The sequence below is a fragment of the Fusarium graminearum genome, chromosome 4 (assembly GCF_000240135.3).
Source record: "Fusarium graminearum PH-1 chromosome 4, whole genome shotgun sequence".
NCBI classification, from domain to species: Eukaryota; Fungi; Ascomycota; class Sordariomycetes; order Hypocreales; family Nectriaceae; genus Fusarium; species Fusarium graminearum.
In genome coordinates, this window is record NC_026477.1 from 2,084,637 (window position 1) to 2,110,622 (window position 25,986).

Below are 25,986 nucleotides of genomic sequence, written 5' to 3' on the forward strand. Positions count from 1 at the left end.
GATTGTCCTCGCCAAGCCTGTTTTTATTACCATTCCTTCTCGCCCTAGAACCAATTACACCCCCAAATACCCTGTTTCTGTCTTCGGCAATAATATCAAGATTTCAGGGTCTCGACGGCAATCCCTGACTGCCAGGGAATAAACCCCTTCGTTGCACAGCAGGTCTAACACCAATATCAAGCCTCTTTCTTGTCTTGGAAGTATACCCGTGTCCCCGAATTCTTGTTCTATTCTTCCATCTTTGGACTGTCGTCATTTCCAGGCCTCTCTATCTCTCTGCCACACTTCTTCTACCTATCTAATAGAAAACTGCCTTCAAATTGCCGATTTCTGCCGGCCCCGAATTGTGATTTAAAGGGTCCGCAGCCGGGTCTTGGCCTAAATCCATTAGTCCAACTTTTCCTTTCACTCCTCTACTCATCATCTTTCCTCAACCTCTCATTGTGCGATTCGCAAGCAACCCCGGCTTCTCAATATGGACCCGACAGCTCTGAACGAGAAGCTTTTGGATAGGCGATCCCAGCTCACCGAGGGGCTTTCAAGCCTGCCTTACGACTTGATACTCTATCTCGACAGGGCAACCGTCCACTCAGATCTAGGATATCCAGACCTCGCAGCTGGTGATGCATATCGCGCACTCACCCTTGCAGATGAGGTCCTCAACGAAGGGTTCGAGTACCATGAGCAGGCTTTCGAGTCTCTGCAGATGCATACCGCAGTCCCACTTCCAGACGTTCTAGCCCACGGCAACTTGCCGCAGGACGACATCCAGGCCACTGAAGCTGGCTCCGACATAGAGGACGAAGCGCTTAAACGTTTAGCCATTTTGGCACAAGTTCGTGCATATCAGATTCTTTCGCTCGGTCTTTTGCTTTGCGGTTCACTGCAAAGTGCTGCCAGCTTTTGCCAGCGGGGTCTCCGACTATCACCGTCGAATCAGGAACTGCTTGACACAAAGAACAACATTGTCACTGTCGCCCGACGAAGACTCCGCCGTGATGACATTGACATTGATTATCCCAATCTCCCCGATCAAGGCCTCGTCCGCCGTGAGGTGTACCCCTGGAACGACCATGAGCCTGATCGCTTTGCCCCAGAATCGCTGGCCGAGCTCAATGAGCACCTAAGCGACATGGCCCCCAAGTGTGCAGTCGAGGTCGCTACTCTGCCTGTACTATTAGAAGGAGCCAGTAGCACCGACGATTACGAAATTATTCCGACATGCAAACAGCTCGGCGTTTTTGCCAAGGAAGACATAGCTCCCGGTGAGGCTGTACTAAAGGAGTACTCACTCCTTACGGCCAACAATCGACTGAAGGACTCTATCTGCGACGCTTGCAGTTCTGACCTGCCTCCTTTGGGTAGTGAGAATGAGCCTGTTAGCTGTCCTGAATGCTACGATACCGTCTTCTGCACACAATACTGTTTTGACCAGGCCATGGAGCGATACCACCCCGCGGTTTGCGAAAAGGACGTCGATGCGATTGCTAAAGACCCTGATGCATTCGAAGCGGACCACACACTATACCTTTTGCTCCTTTCCAGGGTCCTAGCCATCGCAGCTCACGAGGAGGTTAACCCCCTAGATGTCCGAGAGGTCAAGTACATCTGGGGTGACTTTGTCCCGACTCGAACTAACGACATCAACGTCTCACCAAATGCTGGCCCGCCACCCGAATGGACTCTTCCCTTTTCTTTCAAATATAACATCGAGACGCCTCTGCACGTTCTCGAGAAGATGGATATCGATATTTACGAAAATCTCGACGAGTACGATCTCTGGGTGATGAATACATTATATGCCAAATTCCGCGGTACCGCTTCTGCTCGCAAAAATCCCAGAGACGGTCGGCCCGATGTCGCCGCTGTGCACCCGTACTGGTGTCTCGCGAACCACGACTGCGATCCCAACGTTACCTGGGAATGGGGCGGCCGCATGGTTCTCGAAGCTAGAAAGGAGCGCGTGGTTGGTGGTCGTCCAGGGGGTATCAAGAAGGGCGAGGAAATTCTCAACCATTACTGCGACGTCAACCTACCCGTTCAACAACGAAGGGAGTGGGCAAAGGGCAGCTTGGGAGGGTGGTGTATGTGCAAGCGATGTCGCGACGAGGCAGCTGCTGCAGGAGAAGAGAAACAGGCTTGAGTGCTTTATGATGATAACAATTGGCATTAAACAAGCAAGGAGCCGGTGGTGTTCCCCCTCTTAGGGTTGGGTTTAGATAAAATGGGTGAATTCTCTCCATAACGATTCGACATATTTATGTTGATCATGTAACAAGGACGGGGACAAAAGGGGCCATCTGATAGTATATACCGAAGCTATGTACAAGCGAGGCTTCGGCACACGAGACAATGTATGTTTGTATTGGACAAAAAATTTAAAGTCACATCATCGTTGGAAGACTCTCTGATCATGAACCATACTTGCTTTTGTCACGCAAACATACATGTTGTGATGACTGATCGAAACGCAGTTGGCCTTTCGAATTTGTGGCACTCGACTATTAGACTATAGCAATAACTTGATTCTATTCATATATCATCATCTTACCTCGGTTGGTCAGGTAGCGGTCGAGGACCTACGATTTGTCTTCGTCCAGCCCCAATACCTATTGATCCCTTGTTTTGGCTATCACCGCCAGTGAAACCGGCCCATTGTCCAACATCCCAGCGACCACCAATTCCGCCACCAATACCCTCTACACCGTCGTTGGAACGCACTGCCGCAGCGGTTTCTTTTTGCGACTCTTCCCACTCTCGTTGCCGTTGTCGTTCCATTTCCATCTCGCGCTCCAGGAGCGACTTTGACGCCCATCCGCCAGCTTTGGTCTTGTTTTGGCTCTCAGCACGGCGTAGGTCCTCAGCGTCTTGCTCAGCTGTGGCGCCGAGCTCGCGGGAGTATGTGGTCTGGACCGCTGGCTGCGGGGGGGCTGGTTTTCTGGGCAAGAAGCGATCGGTGCGAGTTGAAGGAGCAGGCGAAGGGACAGGCTTGGATGCGTATGCCGCAGGATCGGGAAGAGGGCGGCTGCTAGATTTAGGTGATTTTGCCTGCGGCAGCGCAGTCGGGTCAGGAAGAGGACGAGGGGACCTGGAGGGCAACGTAGGAGGTGTGCTTGCTTGCATTGGCTCTCTGTTGAAAGGAGAGCGGGTGCGCAGGACCTCTCGCTCATCCTTGGACCACGAATCAGAGCGGCTTGGGGGGCTGGAGATCAGCTTGGGCTTAGGCTTAGGAGTAGGCTTGGCCTCAACGCTACCCTGACGAGGACCTCGCTCTTGGCGCTCTCGCTCATACTCGGCCTCGCGCTGTCGAGCGAGCTCTAACTCCTGCTCCAGTTGCTTCACCCGGTTCTTGTAGTCATCTTCTGAAGCGCCATCCTGCTGCGAGGCTCCTTGCTCAGCGCGATGTTGACTCAAGAACTGACCTGTCAGTTTGGAGTCGTTGCGAGACTTCAGGGACTTGCGCTCTGCCTCCAGTCGAGCTTCGGCTTCTTCTTCCTCCTTCCGCCTCTGTTCTTCTGTCAACTGCCATTGCCTTTCTTCCTCCTCCCATCGCCGTTTCTCCTCTTCAGCAGCTTCTCGCTCTTTCTGTCGCAATTGCTCTGTCTCTTCCTCCCATTTATGTTCTTCTTCCAGCCTGGCACGCTCTTCCTCCCCAAATCGTCGTTTTTCATCTTCCTCGGCTTCGAGACGGGCACGTTCTTCCTCCTCCTTTCGACGACGCTCCTTATCGGCAAGATTCGGCACGCGGGGACTGGCGTTCGTGATTTGCCTTCTTCCGCCAAACGATATGCCCAGGTTACCTTGACTGGCGCCCCCTAGATAGCCGTATTGGGCAATGTTCCAAGCAGGTGACGTAGTGCCTTCGTGCTCCTTCTTGCTCCAGCTGCTAACGGCGCTAGGAGATTCAGGTCGGTTCCTAGGGCTCTTGATTGGGCTCCATCTACCAGAGCCGGAGTCACCTGTTCGATGAGGCATCATGGCAGAGCGTCCAAAGGCGGGCGACTTATTGCTAGTGACAGATGCGCCTCGGTCGCGAGTTCCAGTGGGGGTTCGGGAGCCCGTTCCTTGTGGTGTCACAGTATCTGGTCGATTCTTGGGCCCAATCGATACAGGAAAGTTCTGAGGATTTGCAGAATGGGCCGCTCTACTGAATGCGCCGATGCACTGTAAGACTTGCGCCGGGTCTTTCTGCTCGAACAAATCGACGGTTAGGAATGTATCGTGTTGCTGAAGGTTCAACGGTGGAGACTGGCATGCGCGTAGGAAGAGTGAGATGTTTTCCATTTGCACAAAAGGCATGGCGGATTTCTTGAATCGGAGTCCTGGAGGCGGTAGGGCGCGGTTGGCGAGCCTGAGAGTTGTATAAGTCCCGCATTCATGATGATCAAGACTGGGGTTGACTTACTTGCACAGGGCGACTCCGTCTTTGAGGCCCTCTAACAGATCTGGCGAAGGGAGACTCTCCCCTAGCATGTCCTCAATCCATGAGCGTGCTTCGTTCGCTGCTGCGGGTGTGTATTTCTCTAGGCGCATTTTGCGCAAGTCTTTATCAAGTGACGACACGGACGCCATGATGACGACGAATTCGCGGTTAGATTATTGAGCGGTGGGAGTTCAATCACTTCGAGGGAGACGGAATAAGTAGGATTATATTTCGGCTGGTAAGAGTTGGCACTGAATGGTGGTGAATTTGTATGCACCGCGTAGTCCTGTCGCTGTCGCAATGGTTGCACAGCTTCAAGATTGGGTGATGAGGGGTATCAAGTCGCAGTAAAAGAAATGGAACTGTCTCCAACAATTTTGCGGAAGATCAGCTTTCAGGTGCAAGATGCGGACAAGAAGAATAGGAAAAAGGAAAGAAAGGGCAGGATTATAACCGGGGATCCGAGGCGGGAGGTATTCAAGGAATTAGTACCTTGAATCGAAGCCAGTAGGCAAGATTGGGCGGCGGCATGCACCCGACGCCGATACAACCCACCAAGAAATGACGTGGACCAGATATAGGGTGGCTGGGATGACGGTTGAGGTGGCTGGAGTATCATGGCGTGGCTAAGAATTTGTCATGGATTCAAGACTTCACTATGTCGTTTGCGCCTCCATATTCTTTGGTCACATTCACTGAGACTCAAGACGAAAACATACAGGTGCGATGTCTTCGAAACAGATTGGTCCTGTTACCAGGGCCTGGTACAAGTGGAAAGCTCTCCGCCTACCATGGCGGAAACGTTTCCTCATGGGTTCGTTGACGACCTTCCTCTACAGCCCCCATGACTATCTCACTTACACACCACCAGGTTTTGATCTCCAAGGAAACACATACTGGGAGTTTCGACTTGTGCGCGGCGCCGAGAGCCGTGAGCGCTGGCGGCGAATTGTTCAATATCCAGGATCAACACATCTTTCTTCTGTAAAGGTTAGCCCGATGTGGCATCAATGGTTACGACACACACGAGAGGAACCTCCGACAATTGAAGAACAGCAGGACGACGTCGTCCGCCAGGCGAGAATGAAGACACTTGCTGCTCAGGCAGACGCTCGATGGGAGGCCAAACCGCGGGTTATGGAAGCACCACAGGCTGCTCCGGCACCTTTGCTGCAACCAGCCAATGCTAGCCCCTCGGGACAGGACAGCAAAACTGTCCAGGCCGATGCGGGCGCGAAAAATATCAAAGATGAGGTCGAAAAGAAGGATGACCCTTGGGCAAAGGCCAAGGCGAGTGCGCCAGGCGAGACATGGCAGCCTTCTGCTTGGACTCCTCCGGCAACCAAGAGGCGTTGAAGCAGGCATTAATCGCGTGGTTGATCCCTGCAAGTTGCTTTGCAGCGTTATGGATACCGCATTAATTGTAACTATACTGTACAAGAGCGATAAATGAGAACAGACACGAGGCAAGCTCGTGGAGGTAAATATGGGGGTATCATCATTCATTACGACATTATGTCTATATACACGGGTAGTCTATAAATTTGTACAATACCAAACAACCGCAAGAGCCTCCAAGTATTACCGTTCTCATGACGCCTCTTCCTGGTCAAGCTTCAAAGCTTCAAGCAGGATCCGAATTCTTTCGCCAGAATTGATAAGAATGTCTTCCGCAAGGACATCAGTTTCGTCTCCCTTCATTTTCCCCGTGCGCCGCTTCTTTGCCTTTGTTTCCCGAGCCTTGATGCCCTTCTCCACAGCTTCTGCAAAATCTTCTGAATACTCCATCAAGTCGCAGGCCCATAACAGCTGTATGGCGTCTTCTACAACCAGAGATAGTTTTGCGTTATCATCCAGCGCCACAGTGTTGGCTGGGTGGCCGACATAGCAGTGCTCTAACATAGGTAGGGTCAATGCCCCTTTTGAATCACCCTCCTTGTCAACTTTGGAAGGGAGTTTGTATGATGACGGTAATAATAAGTCAAACAACTCCTTGGTAATGGTAATGCGTGCTTCGGAGACGAGGATGTTTGGTCGTTGGCAAGCAAAAAGAGAAAACATGGGAAGTGGTAACCGTTTCAAGGCCGCACAATACTCTTCGTATAAGCGATTGAGATCGGCTGATTTCTGTAGTGACCATGTTACTGCTGATAGTAAACTGAAAAGGCGAAGACGTATGTTGACCGACTCGACGAAACCTGGCGCATGCACTCCAGCAGTCCCCAGCTTTCGTGAATCCTTGGGTTTCTGAGGGGTGGGTGGTTCAGAAACACCCGAAGACATGGACTCATCGTCGCAATAGTCGCCAAATTTACCGTTCTCCAAGTCGAGCACTTGCTCCCGCTTTCGTTTCTTAGACTCCTTGCGTGGGCCTTTGGGCTCTTTGTCGAATACCTCCCGATACGCCGATGACGATATTTCGCTTCCGTCTGCAAACAAGGCTTTGATAAATCCTCTGGCTCCGTTTTGACGCCCATTCTGTTGGTTCATATACGTAACAATGATGGAATCTTCGCGTGACGTCCGTGGCATTTCACTCTCTGGGCCGTTTGCTTGCTGTTCTTCCCTATCGCGCCGCTCGCGTTCGTTCCAGTCGGCCTCCAAGACTTCCAACATGAATTCTAGCCAAGCTCTCCAGTATCGCCACCTTGCTGGATATAATGTGCTGCAGTTAAACGCCCAGCCAATGGTTGACCAAAAGTCTTGCCCGCGGTTCCACACACTGCTATCGTTAGCAAGCTTGCCTTGAAGTCGTTCGTCATCGTCGTTCGAGTCTGCATCAGACATGTCGCTGTCGCGACCCCAACGCGGCGCGGAACTGAATTGAAAGGCTGTTCTGAAATCGGCGTTGATGGGACCGACAAGGTTGAGAATGTTACGTAAATAATCCAAGGCATATGAGGAGACATCAAGCTGGTTCTTCTTCTCTGCACGCGTAGTAAGAAGAGGGTGGACCGTAAGGGTGTTTAGGAGGGCGAGGTGGGTTGGAGGAGGTATAGGAACGGGCTTCTTTGTGGATTTGCGTCTCGATGCGCCTGATGCGGCAATACTGTTGAGAAGATTAATCGCGGAGGTATCTATTGGACAAGTTAGAAATTACTCAGTCGCAGAAATGGTACGCACGCAACATACATAGTTGTTCTTCAAGGAGAATCTGGCAATGCAACTTCAAGTCGCGGGGCAATTGTCGCCCATCGCGATAGGGACAAGGGTTGCCTTGCACGGGGCTGCTGGCAGCTGTAGACTTGTCGAGAGTGACATCATGCGCGGTTACAAAAGAAGCCGGCGACGACAGGCTGGAAGAGGATGAGGCCGTTACCATTGCAGGTGCAGAGTAAAAGACATTCGTGAGTGATAAGATGCTAGTTGAGTGAGGGTCAAGACGGGCTTGCGTCAGAAAAGGAATCTACCTATTCGTAGGTATCGAACCTTTGTTCCTACCCCCGGCAATTTACGCGGTCCAGATCGCGAAGCGCGCCTAGCCGCGTCCACTATCAAATTGACATCCGACACGGGAGGGGCGGTACCTGAGCTATGACAGCCACCCACTAAAACGGCCTAAACTCAAATCCTTTGTCGCTTTGTCGCACTGGGCTGAATCAGTGACGCCATCGATTGTACCTAATGAACACACTGTGAAAAAAATGGACCCCACCATTTTTAATGAGTTTATATTGTCCGAGACATAAACAAGATCATCCATCCAAAGTAAAAAGAGGACCCAATTGATGCTATCGAGAGTCAAAATAGGTAAAAAGAAAGCTGATAAGACTGGGATTCGAACCCAGGCCCCTTTCGAGACTGCGAATCGTCCTAGTTCTAATGGAACCTGAACACAGCGCCTTAGACCGCTCGGCCATCTTACCTTCATTGCTTGTTGACTTGGAACCGTCAAGTTAGATCTATGTCCGAAACAGACTTGGACGGACAAACGTGCTTGCTATCCAACTTCTACACCAGAAACAATAGAAGCACAGGGTGCAATTGTCAGGTTTTCACTCATAACATCTGATCTACTAAATGCTTTCTGTAGCAGTTCAAACCCTCTTTTATATCTTAAATTCCTGTCACTGAATATCATTATTCTCAAAGACAAACCAGGGGGCTTACATCCTCAACATCAGACATCTATATCTGGTGTTGCCTTGTCGCTCCTCTCTCCTGCGCCTTGATCCAATTCATGCTCAGTCTCAAACTTGCGATCCAAACTCTTAGCTTTGACACCTGCAAGCGACACTACAAGTGCAACGCAAGCCACGAGTGTCAATACCATCCAAACTGTTCTCAAGCCCTTTATATAGCCATTGATAATAGTGTCTCTCATGAGCTGCATGCTAGCAGGAGATTTCTTGACGATCTGAACCAGTGCGGATGCATCTTTAGCCCATTCATCTGCTTTGAGGGCAAATTCGGTACTTTTCTGAATCTGCTTGCGAAACTCATTCTGGAAAGTGACTCCACCAACAGCAACGCCGATCCCCTGACCGAGAGAGCGACAGAAAGCGTACATGCTGGCAGCAAATGGAAGATCGGAATTAGAAGCAGAAGCCTGGGCAGCAAAGGCCTGGGCTGAATATAGAATGCCCAGGCCGAGTCCCCCTGTAAGGTAAATGATCACCCATTTGTATGTTTCTGTGTCTTTCTCAAGAAGCATCATCAGACCCATTCCAAGGGGTACCAGAGTCCACCCGGCCCAGATAAAGGGCCTGTAGGTACCGGTCTTGGTAATCAGGAGCCCGACCACGACAGCAGCCGGAGCTACCGTACCAGTGAAGGGCAAGACAGCGACACCTGCAGTGATGGGTGACGAGCCTCGGATTTCGTGGTATAGGGGGACATAGTAAACAAGACACCACACGATGATACCATGGATAATGGTGGCAAAGTAGGCAGAGAGGGCCGTGAGGGAGGTGAAGAGGCTGGGCCGTAAAAGAGGATCACATCGAGAGTATCTTCGGCAGAACTTGATATGGACACCGAAGGCAATGAGACTTAGAATACCGAAGACAAGAGGAACAACGGTTCTAGGATTACTCCAGTCATACATGATACCACCTGCAAATATCAGTCAGCAACAAGGGACACGACGATTTATCAATGGACAAATATTTAACTTACCCCAGCTGAGAGGGATCAAGAAGCTCTTCAAAGACGCAACAAAGATGATTGTTCCAATCCAGTCAAACTCCTTGATCTTGGTGTTGACTGATGCATCCTCCTTTCGTTTGATGCGCATAGTGATAGGGATCATGATATAAGCGACACCACAGAACGGCAAGTTGATCCAAAATAGCCAAGGCCAAGACACTTCTACAAGAGCACCGCCGATCAAGGGACCAAGGATACTACCGATAGCCCAGTTGAGAGAGATGAGGCCGAACCATTTCCCTCGCTCTCTAAGACTCACCAGATCCGTGGCGATGACATATGTCAGGGCGAGTATGCCACCAGAGTCTAGGCCTTGAAGTGTTCGACCTCCAAGCAACACAGAGACGTTCTTTGCAAGAGCGGCCATTATGCTGCCACCCGCGAAGATGGTCACCGAGGCGAGGAGAGCGGGTCTTCGACCAAAGATATGGGATAGAGATGCAATAGGGGGTTGGACGACGGTCGAGGCGAGGAGGAAACTGGTACCGCGCCAGAAGGCTTCAATTGCTGAAGCCCCGATGTCTTCTACTATGGTCTTTGGCCTGTGTTAGTAGAGAATAATGCCATTGATCGAAAGGTTGAACCTACCGGCAACGCAACGCAGATGATGGTCGAGTCAAGAGCAATGATGAATGTGACCAGACACAAGGTGCCAAAAGCGCCATAAAAGAACCATCCTCGGGTTGTAGTTGAAGACATGTCCCCGATTCCCTTGATTTGTATAGAGGAAGCTCCTAGAGAAGAGGGAGGGTCCCGGGAGTCACTCTCATTTATTGAAGCGAGTGGGCTTGTTGTTGTACCAGGGGCACCTAAAAGTGTAACGGCTGATGTGAGATTTTTCTTTTCTGTTACAAGCATTTTCGTTTGAAGAAGACTTGTTGTGTTGTCATCGACGACAAGCCGAGGTGAAGAATGGCCGACTCCTGGGGTGGTCATGATGAAGGGTAGACTGGGTTGAACTCAAGGGTCTTTCTCGATATTTTAAATACGCAGTAGCAGGACAATCCCACCTCTTATCTTATGAGTGATTAAATCATCTAGGAAATACATCATCTTGAAGACTGTTCCAGAACCGAGCACTGGATATCCAACGCTGGCTCCCCCAGACTCACCATGCCCATCAGCCAGCCGCAGTAACTCATAGCTCGCAACTAGACCTGCAAGAACAACAAACATTCGTGTCCTGTTTCAGTAAGAAACTCTAGCTTTGTCCTTTTGCTTCGTGGGAGCGGGCCACAAGTTACGCTCTTCGGAAAGCCTCATTCCTTTTTCCTTTATCGAGGAGGATCCGATAGTTTGGGACATCTCCACTTCACTTCAGCCGTTCGCTATCAGACAGACTAACACTAGTGATTTAATAACTGCTTGGGTGGCATTGTTTGCGTTCCCAGGGTTATTGTCCATTGAGCCTCATTAGCCATCTCATCTTTGAGTAGCGGCCGCTTTTCTGCCTTATCGATGACGCTGTCACGCAGCTAGGCAAAACTATTGATGACAGCAATGTACAGATTGCGAACGAAAGACATTCTGGATCGGATATTAAAGTTGGTTGGGTTGGATTTTCTTCATTATATCATCAGATAGGTTAGGGTCAGAGTTTCGAATTTATTTGCATAGGAATCAATCACCAACATCTTTCATTGCAGCATGTAATTGTCAGTGTATGGATGTTTTGGTTGATGGGAAGGACGAGATTTTGTGTCGGGTTTGTTTCCTACCTGGGTTGGTTCGGACCCGAGATATCACTAGCCAGGTATGCAGCCAACACATCAGCCCTACACCTTCAACGCTCTAACTAACTGGATATAGTCATATCAATCTAAGCTAGCTGCGATTCTAGCGTTACCTTCAGCTCTATCAGCCCAGCCTCTCGGCGTGGCCGTTGTTGGTCCTCCGTGTATTGCGTCTCGATTACAGCATGAAAGAACGAATGTATAACAAGCGTTAGAAGCTGTTCTAGATAAGCGGCGTTCTACGTTTCGCAGATGTCTTCTCCACCGTCGTACGGTTGGTAACTGACCAGGTCCACATATGGTCTCGGGGTTGGTCTATGATCAAGCAAGCTCGGGTTGATTCATAGTTGGGTGACAAAGCATCGTTATCTACTTCCCACAAGACTGCCTACAACCCCTTGACTTGAAGATTCTGAATGTCCATAAGGTAACAGAGGTCTTAAAACTGTCCTCTTACTAGCATCGTCCCGATGCTACCAGTGGCCATAATGCGATTGGTGGAATGTGCTCGTTTATAACTGCAGCTCACTTATACGCGAAAGGAGCCTGCGCTTTTCTTTCAGCCATTGTCACAATATCCAATTTGCTGTTCTCGGGAAGAGATGTTCAAAACAACGCAGTATCGTCCAGTCGAGTAATTGGCACTGAGCACGATATAGTTATAGAAGCCGAATAAGACAATGTAAACTGTGGTTGTTAATGTGGCGTACCTTTGGCTTCTGTACAGATGTGCACTCTCAGTTTCATGTAGCTCGCGCTTAAGAACCGCGCGTATATCATGGATGTAACCACAAAGACCAACACCACTCTGTGTGTTTGCGACGCGACCCCCATTGGGCAGATAAGAGTTGTCGTAAAATCAGGCTGTGACGCCATCTTGCCCCTTCTCTCAATGAGGCTCAAATGGGCTGGTGAGTGGAATACAGAGCCGTGACACCACGTTGCACATCACGAATGTTGCTGACAGACGAATCATGAACGTATTAACCTTTGTGTGACCTCAGAAAGATCTTCTTCCTGCCCTCAGGGACCAATAAGTTGTCACTGGCGGGCCGTGCCGCTCCAACAATCGTGTGACAAGCAGAGTACTTGCTGAAGACTTGTGTATGTAGAGATGACACTTTTCAACATGCAGATGGCTTTTTTCCTGTGATTGGGTGATAAACACATTGAACATCACGAGGGTGTTGGTTGGGTAACAAAAGATGGCGATGCCTCCCCCTTTGGCTTCACCGATCCAAGATTCGCAAGAATATGGCTTCCTGAAGACACCGTCCTCCCACGAGAAAGAGGCTGAGCCTTCCGATGTGCAAAACCAAAAAAAATACTGGTATTCACCGCTCTTTGTAATGCTAAAGACTACCTCGTCTTCAGATGTTGCTTACCTGCTGAAGCTGAGTATGAAAAGGCATCCACAGGAAGGCCTCAGCGGGGCTGAAGTCGTGATGGATGGGTGGGTGGGTGGATAATAGACATATAGATGGCAGTCAATCTTACCAACAACTGTTGTTGCCTCCAAACCCTCGACTCAAATCCATGACGCTGCCCAAGCGTTCAATCGTCCAAGAAGGGCTATGTACAGGAGATAGTAGAGAATTGAACAGCCAGACCAAGGCTTGTTCATTCAGAGCCCATTCACGGGTGCCTCTGTCAGGGGAGTTCCAGGTGCTCTGTCATGACGGATTGGCACTCGGCGTTGGTTGACACAATAGCTTCAACTGAGACACCCAAAATGCCAGGGTGCCACCAATATACCGTCTTTAGTGATGCCCGCCGTGGCAATGCGAAGACCAGGCTAGAAAGCTACCCTTTGAAAACTGCATGATGGTAAAATCTGAAGATCTGTCCCACGTGAAGCAACAGCGTGAAATACAACCCCGTATTTTACTGCATTGCCTCTGTGAAGACACAGTCAGATTCCTGACTACCGACTCAGAGATCATGAGACAGCTACTGGAGGACAAGAGACAACAGTAATTCTTCGAGCTGAGTATCGAGGAACGCACATGTATCCAAGCATATTTGTATGGTAATGCAATTGGTCTCGAATGCCTCCCAGTAGCATATCGGAAGAAAGAGCCAATTTGAATGTGCACATGTCTTTTGCTTCAACATGAATTTGGGGTAGCAGTCATCCATGCTATATCCCTATCCACAGTAAACTTACTGAGGGATAAATTAGTTTCCTTTATGGGTCCGAGCCATTTCGTTTCAGCTTTACTGTTCCTTCCCTCGCCAGAGCTGGCTTTCCTTAAAGAAACATTTATCCCAAAAGTACTAAGGCAGGAACTACCCACTGACCTGACCATCCTATGCCTGCTGCTTCCCGTCTGAACACGAAATTGGGGATGGCAGGTTGAATCCCTCCTGCCATTATTGGTTGGGTTGCTTTGACCCCCACTCAGCGGGACGAGAAGCTCAGCGGGCATCGTTAATTGCACCAATATCGGGCAGTCACGAGAGACGAGAGCCACGGCCCGATTTTCAACCCCTATTTGGTAGGTAGGTATCGAAGAATGACCAGCATCAAGGACAGATAACTTCCGTCTCGATACTAGAACTGTGCGTGACTTAAACTCACTAGAGTCGTCGTCGTCGAGGAATATCGGACAGCAACTGGATCTTTGCTATCGACACTAAACACCACGAGAATCGTCTGAACGAATCGACCCAGCACGCTTTCGTCCACTTGAACCGTTACGAGCGATCGTTTTGCAGTATTCTTTCTGCTAGTCTTTCGATATTCCATTTCCATTGGAACACCAGTATCAAATGAAAACAAACGAAAACAACATAGCCGACCGTCATGGCTATCGCAAGTGCGATGGATGAGTTTAATCCCGGGCTGGCTGGCTGGCGACCCGAGCTCATGGGCGGCTGTCCTCAGACCGATTTGGCCTCATTTGTTGTTTGTTTTCGCATCCAGACGCCCGCCGTATCGTGGACGCGGTATATCGGACTGTACAGAGAAATGAATGGAAAACAGGCAATTCTGCCTTCAAAATCAACGATGACTTTTCTCTATTGCCCCCATCGCTCTGGAGATATCGAATGGATGAATAAGATGCAGGTTATCGTTGCTGTGAATCCCGGTCCAATTTGGATTGCAGTGAAAGGCGGTCAGGTCAGTCCAGGGTCAAATGTATGACTGGGCGCCGAAAACCCCAGGCAAGGCTGGAAGACGATTGATAAACAGTCTGGAATTAAGGGTCTGTTGTCGTTTTACAAATTGCTGGTAGTCCAGACCTACTCACGCTTTTTTGTTGACTCTTTTGATATGATGCTGACGAATGCAAAGCGAATTGCCATCATGCACGAGGCGAATGTACAGCATGATGTAGATTCTGCTGGTACTACTGAGATAAGCTAATACCAAGCCGATGGTGGCCCAACGCCTAATTTCGAGACGAGGCAACGGGCTTGTCTCTCTGTCCCTGTTTATTTCTCGTTGGTGTTGGTTCGCAATGGGGAGCAAAGGCTTGGGTCACAACTTTTCAGAGGCAACCTCGACTCCGAAACGGTGTGATGTACCAAGTACACAATCATTACCGAGGGTATTTGGATTGACACAAACAATTTATAACAAATCGGTATACCACCGACCACACGCGATCGCCATGCAGAGGCGGGGAGTTTCTACAGCGACGAGACGCCAGCCCCTATCGTTTTTGTCGCTTCTTCAAGCTCCTGCATGTCAGTAGGATCTAATTTCCCGTTCGACTCGGACCTGGCATTTAACTTCAATTAGCTAAAAGCCAAGCCCAGCGTTAGAAACCAATCTTGAGGTCAACAACTGAAGCGGGATGGGTCGGACATGGTCCAGACATTGCATCTAGTTAGCAACTTGCTGAACATGTGTCAACATCAGACCTGTTCTCGAAATACATTCGGTTATCTGTTGCAGCCATGAACTCAGTTTGTTTCATATTTGACGTTGAAAGGCATGTTTTGTGACCTTTGGTGACTGGTCGTTTGGAAAGTGGCATACCTAGAGGAGTTAGGAAGTGGTACCCGGCCAACCTGCCAGGGTGCATTAGAGCCTCTTCCATGGGCACACTCAGTTTTTCTCCCTTTCTCGGCATTCCCCTTTACCCTCCTGCACTATCATGTCAGGAATATCGCACATGTGGTATTGGTCTTTGTCACTCTATGACCTTCAACTATTTTAGCACTGATGCTACTTGTATCAGTATCATTTTCTCGCAGGATATCTGCTCTATGCCTGTTGACTCAATACACGACATCACGCTCACTTCCTTTCGATAGCGACACCATCAGAAACTATACACAGGGCACGCGCCGCTTCGAAACAGACTCCTATTATTCTTTTGATTTCCGATACATGTGAGCAAGACATCTCAATACGTTGACTCGGTTCTTCCATCTCTAGCACCTCTCCACTGAAGAACTGTCGTCGCAGCTCAGTCGTTGCCGCGCAAAAGATTAGCCATCAGTCCTGCAAAAGCCAGGGAAGTCAAGAGCGATCTCTCGAAGCCCCCCAAAAAGCCCAGGCTTAACCAGCCAAACACTATTACAAATGCCACATATACCGCTACTTCCCCAATAGTCGATACTACATTCAAAGACTGAATCCCGGCCGGGGCACAGGTAAAAACTCCCAGGATGAGACTGAAAACAGTAAATATCGCAAACTTCATCACTCCTTCGTGATAGTCATCTAATTTGTCTTCCCCGATCATCTCTGTCTTTGATCGGAGCGGTGTCTGACACTGGTTACTATGAATAACTTGCTGAGCGTTACAGAGAATAACTCACGGCTAGCACCCTGCCAATTTTGGTGGCCAAGATCTGACTGATGAGCCGATCCAGTCTGTCTTGCTTTGTGATCGAGACCCAGTCATCGTTTGGTTCGTCAAGGAAGCTTGTATCGACATCCTTCAAAATACCCCTATTCACAGACAAGAGGTTCCTCAAAAATCTTCTGTTTGGTTGGTCAAGGGCTTGGATCTGGCTTGCTTGAAGCAGCAGTTCGCCTACAGTCCAATCAGTTTGTATAAAGCGAAGTCCTTCTAGTCTGCGTGGCCGCTGGTCTCACCATATGTCGTGGTTGTTTGCTGAAGCTTGTCAAGAAGTTCAGGGATATCTTCGCCCGCTTTGTCTGTTTTCCTTGCCGCTGCATGGAGAGACTGCATACGGTTTGCAAGACCAAAGAGGCAATATGAGTATATTTCAGTGAAACGAGGTAGTACCATGAGCCTCGTATCCCGTCTCTGCTGTCTACTCAGGCGAAACCACCCGCTTGGTTCGTCTGCCATGCACTTGAGCACTTATTGACCGGAATGCAGATACAGAGCGACATACCTATATACTTAAGCTGACCCTCTAGGTCTATTTTGAATGCCACATGGTCAACATACTTCAGCAAGATTGCAATGCTCAATGGTCTATTACCTGGTACGTGTAGTGTTTCATTTCTCATGGGAAGTTCGAAGCATTGGGGCTGCACAACGTCGTCATTGACAGGTCGGGGCTGCTTGGATTGGGACATATTGATTGAAGGCTATCAAGCGTTTAAGGAGTTTCGTGCTTGCTGACAGATTAAAGATGTTCTGGAATTGAGCTTGATGAAAGTATTTGACGAAGGCTCCGACGCCTATTTATCTTCGAACGCAGACCACAGTCTTTTCGGATCGTTGCCCATCACCGACATGGCATGCACACCTTTATTGGCATACACTGAGGCTCGTTTCTACCATCACCAACACCACACTTACAGTCTGCATACACCGCAACCTGCGGGTGCCTCGTTTTTTGCCGATGTATCTTGGTCGGCCAATGCTCCAACATACAATTACTACAAATCGCATGTAGAGCAGACAGGCTATGCCGAGACAAAAGCAAAACTAAACGTGACGTACATGACTAACGCTCTCTTCTGTCTGACATCGATGCATCTGCAGCCTGCCGTAAATCGAGGCCAGCCGACACGTCACATCCATGCCCCTAGCTGTACCCCGACGGTACCAGCTTTGTCGCAACCCCTGGCCGCTCCCTCAATCCAGGCGCCAACCACAACCAAAACCAACACATGCTGCGCCTGATAGTTAGCCGCGTGGTTGTGCAATTGGCGAATCAAGGGGAGTGGCGCGTCTATCTCGAAAAATAGCAGGGAAACTATTGAGCGACATATCACGTTTGGTTCTGCGATCTTGTAAGTCAACATGTAGTCAATTTTAGACTTCTCGAACTTTGAAACAGAAGAATTACTGTTTTGTGCGAATTGTAACTTCCAGAACTGGCTACATAAATACTATTAAACCCATTAAATTCCTACAAAAAGGTTTGCCCTGTCTTCCTAGAAGGACAGGCACTTCATTTGAAATAATTCTCCAATACACCAATTACGCCATCGCCCAACCTATCTAGCAGATTTATTATGATCTGTAGTTCAACAATTAGATCTACTGCATAAATTCAAGTTTGATACATGTCGAGTACATACCGTGCCAAGTTTCCACTTCCCAAGCTCTTCTCATCCGCCGCATTGCTTGGACATTCCTTCACGGTCGCAAGAATTCGTTTATGGACTGTATCCCAAACATACTGGTAGAGCGTGCTCTGTTCACTTGCTCGTGGAGGAGTCTGGGCTGTTTTCTCTGGTGGTGCTGGTATCTTTGCGAGGAGCTGATACTGGTATGAGCACACTGGAATGGCCGGAGGGTTTGGGGTTGCCTTTAGAATTGGAGGCTATCGGCACAGACAACATGTCTTTTGGGGGAGAAACCTCCTTTCTAGACATCTTGAGTTTATGTAATGATGGAAGATCAGGGATTAGTGTTTGAATTGGCAAGTGTATGGATAGTAGTTCCTCAGATTGCTACAGTGGCTTCTGCTCTCATGCTCTTATAAGTTTCCAGGAGAAGGACGTAGCGATCTAGCTTGCCCTTGTCGCTTTGCTAAACTTCCTTTTCAGCCTCTTCATTAGAAGGGAAAAAGCAAGTAACCAGTATGTTAGATGACATGGCAGCGACGGGGAAGCGTAAGCGAGCCAGCTATCGAATGGAACCATGAGACTATCCTTCACCGTATGCGCTGAAAGACGAATTGAGCATGGATTATGATGGCTTGAAGAGCTTTTCTTGCTCTGGTGCGTTTCAAAAACTGATAGATCAGCGGCTGGTATCCTGGGCGTAACATTAGCGGCTCAGTCCGTGAATACTCTTCGTACAGCCGGAACTTCGAAGACCGATGTCACTGTTTGTTGGTGTTTGAGGCATGTTATGAACTGAACTACGAGTCTCAACCGCTTTTACGAGATATCTTCTTGTAAGTAGCACTGACTTGAGAAGGGCTGTTCTTGTTCAGCAATATAGATAGAGACTGCCCAAGGCCAACATCGAAGGCCCGCCGATGTAACGATACCTGGTAAAATTGACGGGGGAATAAAGGTAAACAATGCCCCACAGCAGCCGGGGGCGATCCGGAATCATTGTCAAGTTATCACTGTAATTCTGGTCTAACATTTCAGCTGTCATCGTTGCTTGTACACCGCCGGTTCCCAGTACAGTATCTACCTAATTACTACACCATAAGAAGTCCCATCAGTTCAATCCATTCAACCTGGCACTTGGTGGCTTACTTCTGTAGTTTACAACTAGGTAGTTCCTCAGCTATCTGCCCATTTCAATAACACTGTCAGATAAGCTAAGGCCGTTGTGTGAGTAGAATCTCGTATTCATTGGAGGTTTTTGCCCCGGATCTGCATGTTTCAAACTCACACATTAGTTCTTACCTTTTTTTTTTGTTAACTGAAAATCACTGCCGGCTTGTCATCTCCGCCTGTTCTTGGCCTGCCTGGTGACAGGGACTGCGGCTTAGAGATGCAAGGTACAGGACATGACATGTCCCACTAGATCCTTTATCTATGCTAGTTGATTGGCAACAGTCTGTCGATCCTTTAACTCGCTGGGTATGTAGTGGAAAACTACCAATGGATACGTGAGTTGTTCACTTGACGTTCGGTATTAACTCTCCTTTTACTTGCATTCCGGGTTTCATACTAAAGCGCAACAATGAGCTCCTTCAAAGCTAAAGAAACCTGAGTTTTATTACCAGTTGGCATCTCCCGGTACTATTTAGCGAAGACTGCAAAATGGCGAAAGCCAGCTATTTCCTGGGATGATGATGTTGGGTTTTCTTCCTTCTTTCTTATCAGGCATTCTGTATGCTGCTAGGTTTGCCAGCCATACGCTATGATCGGGCATTTCCTTCTTAGTCTCTCTTATAGCCTGTATAGTAGTAGTTTATGGCGCAATGAAGTCTTGGATATGTCTGTGCGAGCAACTTGTAAACATGTTCTAGATGTATCAATGCCCAAAAAAAGGCGAATACGGTCTGCATATAATTGACATGTCATTTAAAGACAAAAGTGAGACTGCTTGCAAAAACACCCAAAAGCCAATAGTAAACTTCTAGTGAGTTTTAACTTGCTCTTATGACTCACAAAGGAGCAAAGATCTATCTAATTTTAACTTGCTGTGCGCAATATGCATTCTTCTGTATCAGTGCATGTGGCTGTTGCTACTGCATCTTACCGAGAACCTGGACCTAGGATATAGACAGGGAGGAAAGTACTGTACTGTACGACAAGGCATTGAGCTCAAGCATGCATGTCTTGTTTCAGCCTTTCATAAATATCATATGTTTATGAAATGAAGATTCCAGCATAACCTTTTACTTGTGCTTACAAGAATTGGGGTAGGAAGTATACAGCACTGTACATCTGAACATGGATCTTGTTGATTTCATGTGGGGCCGGTGTATCTTATCGATAATCAGCGCATTGATACTACCTGTAAAAAAAAGTTCATCTGCAACCAAACAATTCAACGCCCCGCCAAAACTTCTCTTGACTTGCGCAAATCGACATTCAGTCAATTCATATCTACAATTCAATATGCCCAAGCCTAGAACAAGACGTGGCGTCGGCCGCGAGGAGAAGAAGCGAAAGAGGCTCGAAGAGGCTGAACAGCAGCAAGAATCATACGAGAACGACTCCAAGCGCCAGCGCACCGTCGAAGATGAAAACAACAATGGCTACGAGTACCCAGATGGCCAAGATGCTCAGCAAAATGGCATTGGCGAAACCGAGTTCTTTGGTATGCTCGCCGAAGAGGAGCAAGAATACTTCCGACGCGCCGACGAACTGCTGGAGCTGAACCAATTCCCCTCGGCTGAAGACCGCGACATCTTTCTCGAAAACGTTTACAAGGAGGCCCAGGGCAAAGAGCTCAAGCTCGCCAGCAGTCAATCTTGCTCAAGATTGATGGAGCGAATCATTCAACTCTCCAATACCGCACAGAAGAAGCATCTCTTTGAAGCGTTCGGCGGCCACTTTCTCTCCCTCGTTCAGCACCGGTTCGCTAGCCACTGCGCCGAGGCTCTCTTCTTGAGGTCTGCGGGTGTAGTGTCGCAGGAACTTGCTGGATTCGTCTTTGACACCAAGGGCACCGATACGGATATGCAAAAGCCCGAGACGTCAATGGAGGACCATTTCCTTGCGACACTAGACGAGCTAGAGGGAGCTCTGTCCTATCTTGTCACCGACCGATTCGCATCTCACACCCTGCGCGTGCTCTTGCTTGTCCTCGCCGGCCGACCTTTAGAAGATGCCTCAGTGCGAAGTCTCGTCAAGAGCAAGAAGAAGGAGAAGATTTCAGTTGCTGGATCTGCTGCCACAGATGAGGCAAACCAGGGCTTGAGAGCAGTGCCTACCTCGTTCGCCCTGGCAGCCAAGAAGATTATCCAGGACTCGACCGCAGGAATGGATGCTACTGCTTTGCGAGTGCTCGCCAGACACCCCATCGGAAACCCTACGCTCCAGCTTCTTCTCGAGCTCGACCTTACCCTCAATAAGGGTGAGCAAAAAGCCGAGTCTGAACAGCCAACCCTGCTCTTCCAGCTCTTGCCCGGTGCTCCCAAGTCGCTATACGACAGTTCATCAGAAGCCTCCGAGTTTGTCAACGGCATGATCTATGATTTAATCGGATCGCGACTCATCGAGACCCTCATCACACATAGCCCTGGCAAGATCTTCAAGGCTCTCAACCAAAACATTTTCCTGCCCAGAATCGAGGGTTATGTCCGAAACGACATCTCTTCCTATGCCGCCATCCGTGTGCTCAACCGCTTGAGTAAGGACGATCTTGTGCAGGCCGTGGAGAAGATTGCACCCAGCGTGCCTCAACTGGTTGTCAAGTCCAGGCTCAACGTCCTCAAGACACTTTTCGAGAGATGCAATGCTCGTGGAGCCAACGATGAGATCAAGAAACTCAACAAGGGGCTAAAGGAGGGATGCGGCACGACTCCAGCCGACCTGGTCATCTTCCTTAGTGGTTTGAAAGATGAGGAACAGAAGAAGAAGGATGTCCAGCAGCTGTCTAAGAACGAGTACGCTATTCAGTCTCACGGAGCCCAACTCCTCACCACACTCCTAAAGATCCCCGGTCCTACTAAGGGTGTTCAAGAATCTCTTCTTGCCCTTGAGCCGGCTACTATCGTCCGCCTCGCCACCACCTCCATGCCTACCGTTACCGTCCTCACAACCGCCCTGTCCATTTCATCTGCCAACCCTGCTTTCCACAAGTCCATCGCTAGCGCCATCTTGCCTCACACACACGAGCTTGCAGTTTCGCAATTTGGCCACAACCTAATCAACGCCATCGTCGAGGTCCCCAGCAAGGGCAGAGAGCGAAGTATTCCGTTCCACATGAAGGAAGCCTTTATGGCACGACTCGGCGAGCACGAAGCAGAACTCCGAGACAGCTGGATGGGCAGAAGTGTTTGGCGCAACTGGAAGGGTGATATGTGGAAGACACGCCGCGGAGATTGGAAGATCTGGATGAAAGAGGTTGATGTTGACATTCCCTCAACCCTGCCTCAGCGTGGACCCAAGACTGCAGAGAAGGAGAAGCCAAGATCTAAACCTACTGAGGAGATCATGGAGGAGCCTATCGTAGAGGAGCCTGTTGTCGAAGAGCCTGTTGCTGAGGATAAGATGGACGTGGATGAGCCGGTTGAGCAGGCTGATAACGACGACGATGCCAAGAAGGAGAAGAAGAAGAGCAAGAGGGACAAAAAGGAGAAAAAGGAGAAAAAGGAGAAGAAAGACAAGAAGGAAAAGAAGAAGAAGAGTAAATCTGACGATGCCAAGGCAGACGATGAGATGGAGGAGTAAAAAAAGCGTTGTTAAAGATAGTGGTCACAGATACCCAAATTTAAGTCAAAATAGCCGCATTATTTCTATTATTCAATTCGTATATATCTCATATGCTTCTTGGTGTGTGTTATGCTGAAAGACTTGGCTTTGTTACCACACCCCATACCATGCCCCTGTCGTCTGCCGTGTTGTTGTGTCTCCTTACCCTAATAGACTATATAACGTCCCAGTCAGCAAACCCTTGTGTAGCATTGCTTGGGGTCACCAAATAAGTTGTCAGATCAAGCAGTTGTGTATCTAATTCGGGCTTGGAAGCATCTCTCAGGTAAACTTCATATGTACATATCAAGTTCGATTTCAAACAAGACCCTCTGCTGATTTGTAGTACACAATTTCGCGAGGACAGGAAACAGTTCACCATTCCTCACAATCGCGTCACAGAAGAAACCAGCAATGGACCCTGAAGCATGGCTATTCCGAAACTGTTGGGAAGCAACTAAACCCCTTTACCAGTTTCAATCCTTTTGCTTGCATACTGGATGTCTTGCTTCATCTTACCATATCGTTATTTGTTGATAACCTTATAGTCTTAGACTTTGCTCTGACCACAGCATAAGCTTTACCCAAGGCCATGTGCAGTTGAGATCGGGATTGTGCAAAACAAAGCTCGGGGTCTCTTTTGCTGAACTCGTATCGTATGTCGAGTCTGTATACAAAGCAAGTAGAGTTGAGGCGGCCAGAATCAAAGTGGGCATTCGGCTCTTTTCTCAGTTCTCACGGCCCACGCGGAAGTAAAACTGGACATGTCGATGCCAGACTTGTTATGATAGGGCTGGCAAAGCCCGGTTTATTCCTTGTTAAACGGCCATGCATTAACTATAACTCTGTAAATAAATCCCAGTCCTCACAACCCACTAACGCCTGCATGTGTGACTGGCGTGTATTTGAGAAGGGGCGCCACTGCCCCAATCGCAGAGCCCGAAAAATAGTTGCTGAGTGTGCTGGCTAGTCAAACTATCATTAGTCCTGGTCTCCGTTTGGCGAAGAGGGGTTGGAGGTGCGGCAGGGTATGCAACTGCTCTTAAATCGTAGGAGATCTGACCAAATTCCAGGCTAAATTGAAGCTGAGGGGTTCGTCTTGAACCTCTGATGCAGACCGTTGCTTAGTAGCCAGATGCCGACGCCTTCTTTTCTGATCGCATCCTGATGGTTGCATTGATACGAAACTAGGTAGAATATCAACCTTGGCCCCAGATACGCAACCTCTTCAAGAGAAAAGATCCGGCCGGCATAATCAAGCCGTAAGGATTTTAACCCCCTAGGTACTGGGTGTTGACAATTGGCATATCCTGCGATTCCTACCACACAAACTTCCCATGCCACTGATAGCAGAGCCATCTGCATTGGACGCAAGCCATTGAGTAAGTTGTGCGACACGTCAGCTAGCATATCTGCGCGATGCTGAAAGTTTCCAGCCGTGCACATGCAATCTCACTCGGAAAATAAGAAAACGCGCGTCAAGTTTGTTGGGAATAACAACTCCGAAAGCTGCAAGTGGTGGCGGATGAAAAAGTCAAGGGGCATGCACTCGAGGTATGTCCTTGGTCAAATCAATCACATGATTTCGCGCCCACCAGGCGATAAGAGAGCCGCGTGGGATGGCACGATTATCATGCAGCTTACAACAAGCCACGGGCTGGTTTTGTTCCGAGACATTCGCTCGCGGGATGTTCTGCCTTCCTGGTGCTTATTTCCTTTCCTCTTCCAAGCATGTGAGCGGCGCTTGTAATTGGAGGTGCTGTGCAGGTGGCAATCTGAAGAATTTCTGATGGCGCATCACGGAGTGAGTAGTGGTCTCCGAATGGCAGAGGTTTCGACAGAATGGCGGGTCGTGTTAGGGGTCCATGCAGTTGAATTGGTCCGTCAAAAATTCAGTCTCGATTAAGACGACGGATCTCGCCAATCTACGGATACCCATGGCAGATCCGCCTCAGCATCTCGAAAGGGTTGCGACTGGAGGCGTTGCCGTTGTCGAGTCAGGATCGTATCAAAGCATTTTAGACTGCCATGGTGATTTCAATTTGCGCAATGCCCGGCGTTACAAATCAGCTCCCATCCACTGGTTGAAGAATCTGCTTGCAACGAGGTAACATTTGCTGGCGCAGAAGAGTCAGGCCCGCTGTCGAAATCGCCACAAGAGCCGGGAGTTTGCGTTGGCTCCCACACCTCGAGCCGGAGGAACTCCGAATTGTTGGGAAATCCTTTGACGAACAATTTCTCTCGGTTTCGTTGCGAGAAGAAGAATAAACCTCAGGCTTGCATCCAAGCTTGGCACTTTGGGAACAGTGTCTATGTGAAATCTGGGGTAGATCTATGTCAGCAACGAATAAGGATGAGAGGCAAATCGCCTCTCACCAATCTTCACGGTGATATCTCACACGTCTTGGTACTGTAGCAGAGCATCAGGGTGTAGGGCGGCTGTGCGGGTTCTGTTAAATCTGACAACAGCAGGTGAGTAGCGCTAGGGTTAGCTCCTCTACTCCTATAGGACCATAGACGTGGGAAATCAATGTTGTCGTGCAGAAAACGTCATGCTGAGGCGTCTCTCAGGACAAAGTGCATTGCGATTGTTAAGCAAGGATGGGAATGTTTTTGGATCGACACTCAGATGCGTCTAATTCCCATCAACTAATGGCTAGCTGTGGCTTGTGCCGAGTTGAAGTGAAGGCGACTGGGGAATAGCGTGGCGTATAAACGTGGCAGAGACAGAGTTGCGATAGCGCCAAACTCGACACGGGATAGCGTTGGAAATCGCCAGGTCGTGCATGCACCAGGGGAATTGTTAGAGCATCGTTGTAGTTCTGTGTACCTTCTAGTATCCACGTTCAGTGGACCACGGATGGGGAATGTGCACCGGAGAGAATGGTCCGGATCAAAAGGTCCGGCATTGCAAACACAATCAACAGAGCCAAGAAACATGCAACCAGAGAGAGGTCTTGTGGTCCAAAGCAGGCCTACGTTAGCAGAGACATGCAGCTGTTCACAGACCGTGAGCTGATTTTGGTCTCTATAAACACATCGATATGGATACCGTAGATATCACATATGATCAAGTTTCACAACCTCAACTCATCAAGTGTTTGCTGCAATCAAACGCACCTCTGTGATGAACCAACCAGTGACTTGTGCAGTATTTGTTGGCAGGTATTGCGCAATAGCAAACGGTGTAGACGCTTTGTTTCGCTTTGCTTTACTCTCTTCCTCCATCACAAGCCAGCCTTGGCCAAAAACACAAGCAAAGAAAAGATGGGAGACAAGTACAAGAGAGCACGTTGTTCATTCATGATCGCGATTCAACAATTCCAAGAGATCGAAGAAAAGCTGGATCGGATGAGTTGAAGGCCTTTGAACAGAAAGAAGGGATGAGCAGGCTGTGCAACTCGCTGTGGTTGGTCACTTCAGCAAAAGTCTGAGACCTAAGGGTTGTTTAGTTTGTGATTCAG

The 25,986-nt window shown here is 48.9% G+C and overlaps 10 protein-coding genes and 1 non-coding gene across 11 annotated transcripts; 4 read left to right on the forward strand and 7 right to left on the reverse strand.

Moving 5' to 3' along the window:
- Positions 1–475: 475 nt before the first annotated feature.
- FGSG_07032 (uncharacterized protein) lies at positions 476–2,143 on the forward strand (the record flags this gene model as incomplete). Its single annotated transcript, XM_011328418.1, has 1 exon — positions 476–2,143. The coding sequence occupies one exon, from the start codon at positions 476–478 to the stop codon at positions 2,141–2,143; it is 1,668 nt and encodes a 555-aa protein (XP_011326720.1).
- A 246-nt stretch (positions 2,144–2,389) lies between these two features.
- Positions 2,390–4,572, reverse strand: FGSG_07033 (uncharacterized protein; the record flags this gene model as incomplete). The annotated part of the gene is made up of 3 exons (XM_011328419.1): positions 2,390–2,501; positions 2,552–4,351; positions 4,406–4,572. 3 exons carry the CDS (start codon positions 4,570–4,572, stop codon positions 2,390–2,392), a joined length of 2,079 nt encoding a protein of 692 aa, XP_011326721.1.
- Positions 4,573–5,133: 561 nt separating this feature from the next.
- FGSG_07034 (uncharacterized protein) lies at positions 5,134–5,949 on the forward strand. The gene is made up of 2 exons (XM_011328420.1): positions 5,134–5,237; positions 5,295–5,949. Exons 1-2 carry the CDS (start codon positions 5,150–5,152, stop codon positions 5,777–5,779), a joined length of 573 nt encoding a protein of 190 aa, XP_011326722.1. The 5' UTR covers positions 5,134–5,149; the 3' UTR covers positions 5,780–5,949.
- Positions 5,950–6,013: 64 nt separating this feature from the next.
- On the reverse strand, positions 6,014–7,745 carry FGSG_07035 (uncharacterized protein; the record flags this gene model as incomplete). The annotated part of the gene is made up of 2 exons (XM_011328421.1): positions 6,014–7,500; positions 7,556–7,745. The coding sequence occupies 2 exons, from the start codon at positions 7,743–7,745 to the stop codon at positions 6,014–6,016; spliced, it is 1,677 nt and encodes a 558-aa protein (XP_011326723.1).
- A 441-nt stretch (positions 7,746–8,186) lies between these two features.
- On the reverse strand, positions 8,187–8,289 carry FGSG_20665. The gene has a single exon. It is a non-coding gene; the product is annotated as a tRNA-Leu (tRNA).
- Positions 8,290–8,543: 254 nt separating this feature from the next.
- FGSG_07036 (uncharacterized protein) lies at positions 8,544–10,270 on the reverse strand (the record flags this gene model as incomplete). Its single annotated transcript, XM_011328422.1, has 3 exons — positions 8,544–9,478; positions 9,542–10,106; positions 10,160–10,270. The coding sequence occupies 3 exons, from the start codon at positions 10,268–10,270 to the stop codon at positions 8,544–8,546; spliced, it is 1,611 nt and encodes a 536-aa protein (XP_011326724.1).
- Positions 10,271–13,243: 2,973 nt separating this feature from the next.
- Positions 13,244–13,733, reverse strand: FGSG_13043 (uncharacterized protein; the record flags this gene model as incomplete). The annotated part of the gene is made up of 3 exons (XM_011328423.1): positions 13,244–13,410; positions 13,472–13,545; positions 13,606–13,733. The coding sequence occupies 3 exons, from the start codon at positions 13,731–13,733 to the stop codon at positions 13,244–13,246; spliced, it is 369 nt and encodes a 122-aa protein (XP_011326725.1).
- Positions 13,734–14,110: 377 nt separating this feature from the next.
- FGSG_13044 (uncharacterized protein) lies at positions 14,111–14,674 on the forward strand (the record flags this gene model as incomplete). The annotated part of the gene is made up of 2 exons (XM_011328424.1): positions 14,111–14,428; positions 14,549–14,674. 2 exons carry the CDS (start codon positions 14,111–14,113, stop codon positions 14,672–14,674), a joined length of 444 nt encoding a protein of 147 aa, XP_011326726.1.
- Positions 14,675–15,725: 1,051 nt separating this feature from the next.
- FGSG_13045 (uncharacterized protein) lies at positions 15,726–16,813 on the reverse strand (the record flags this gene model as incomplete). Its single annotated transcript, XM_011328425.1, has 4 exons — positions 15,726–16,055; positions 16,081–16,298; positions 16,361–16,438; positions 16,627–16,813. 4 exons carry the CDS (start codon positions 16,811–16,813, stop codon positions 15,726–15,728), a joined length of 813 nt encoding a protein of 270 aa, XP_011326727.1.
- An 886-nt stretch (positions 16,814–17,699) lies between these two features.
- Positions 17,700–18,064, reverse strand: FGSG_13046 (uncharacterized protein; the record flags this gene model as incomplete). The annotated part of the gene is made up of 3 exons (XM_011328426.1): positions 17,700–17,706; positions 17,768–17,823; positions 17,957–18,064. The coding sequence occupies 3 exons, from the start codon at positions 18,062–18,064 to the stop codon at positions 17,700–17,702; spliced, it is 171 nt and encodes a 56-aa protein (XP_011326728.1).
- A 2,157-nt stretch (positions 18,065–20,221) lies between these two features.
- Positions 20,222–22,501, forward strand: FGSG_07038 (uncharacterized protein; the record flags this gene model as incomplete). The annotated part of the gene is made up of 1 exon (XM_011328427.1): positions 20,222–22,501. One exon carries the CDS (start codon positions 20,222–20,224, stop codon positions 22,499–22,501), a length of 2,280 nt encoding a protein of 759 aa, XP_011326729.1.
- Positions 22,502–25,986: the final 3,485 nt, after the last annotated feature.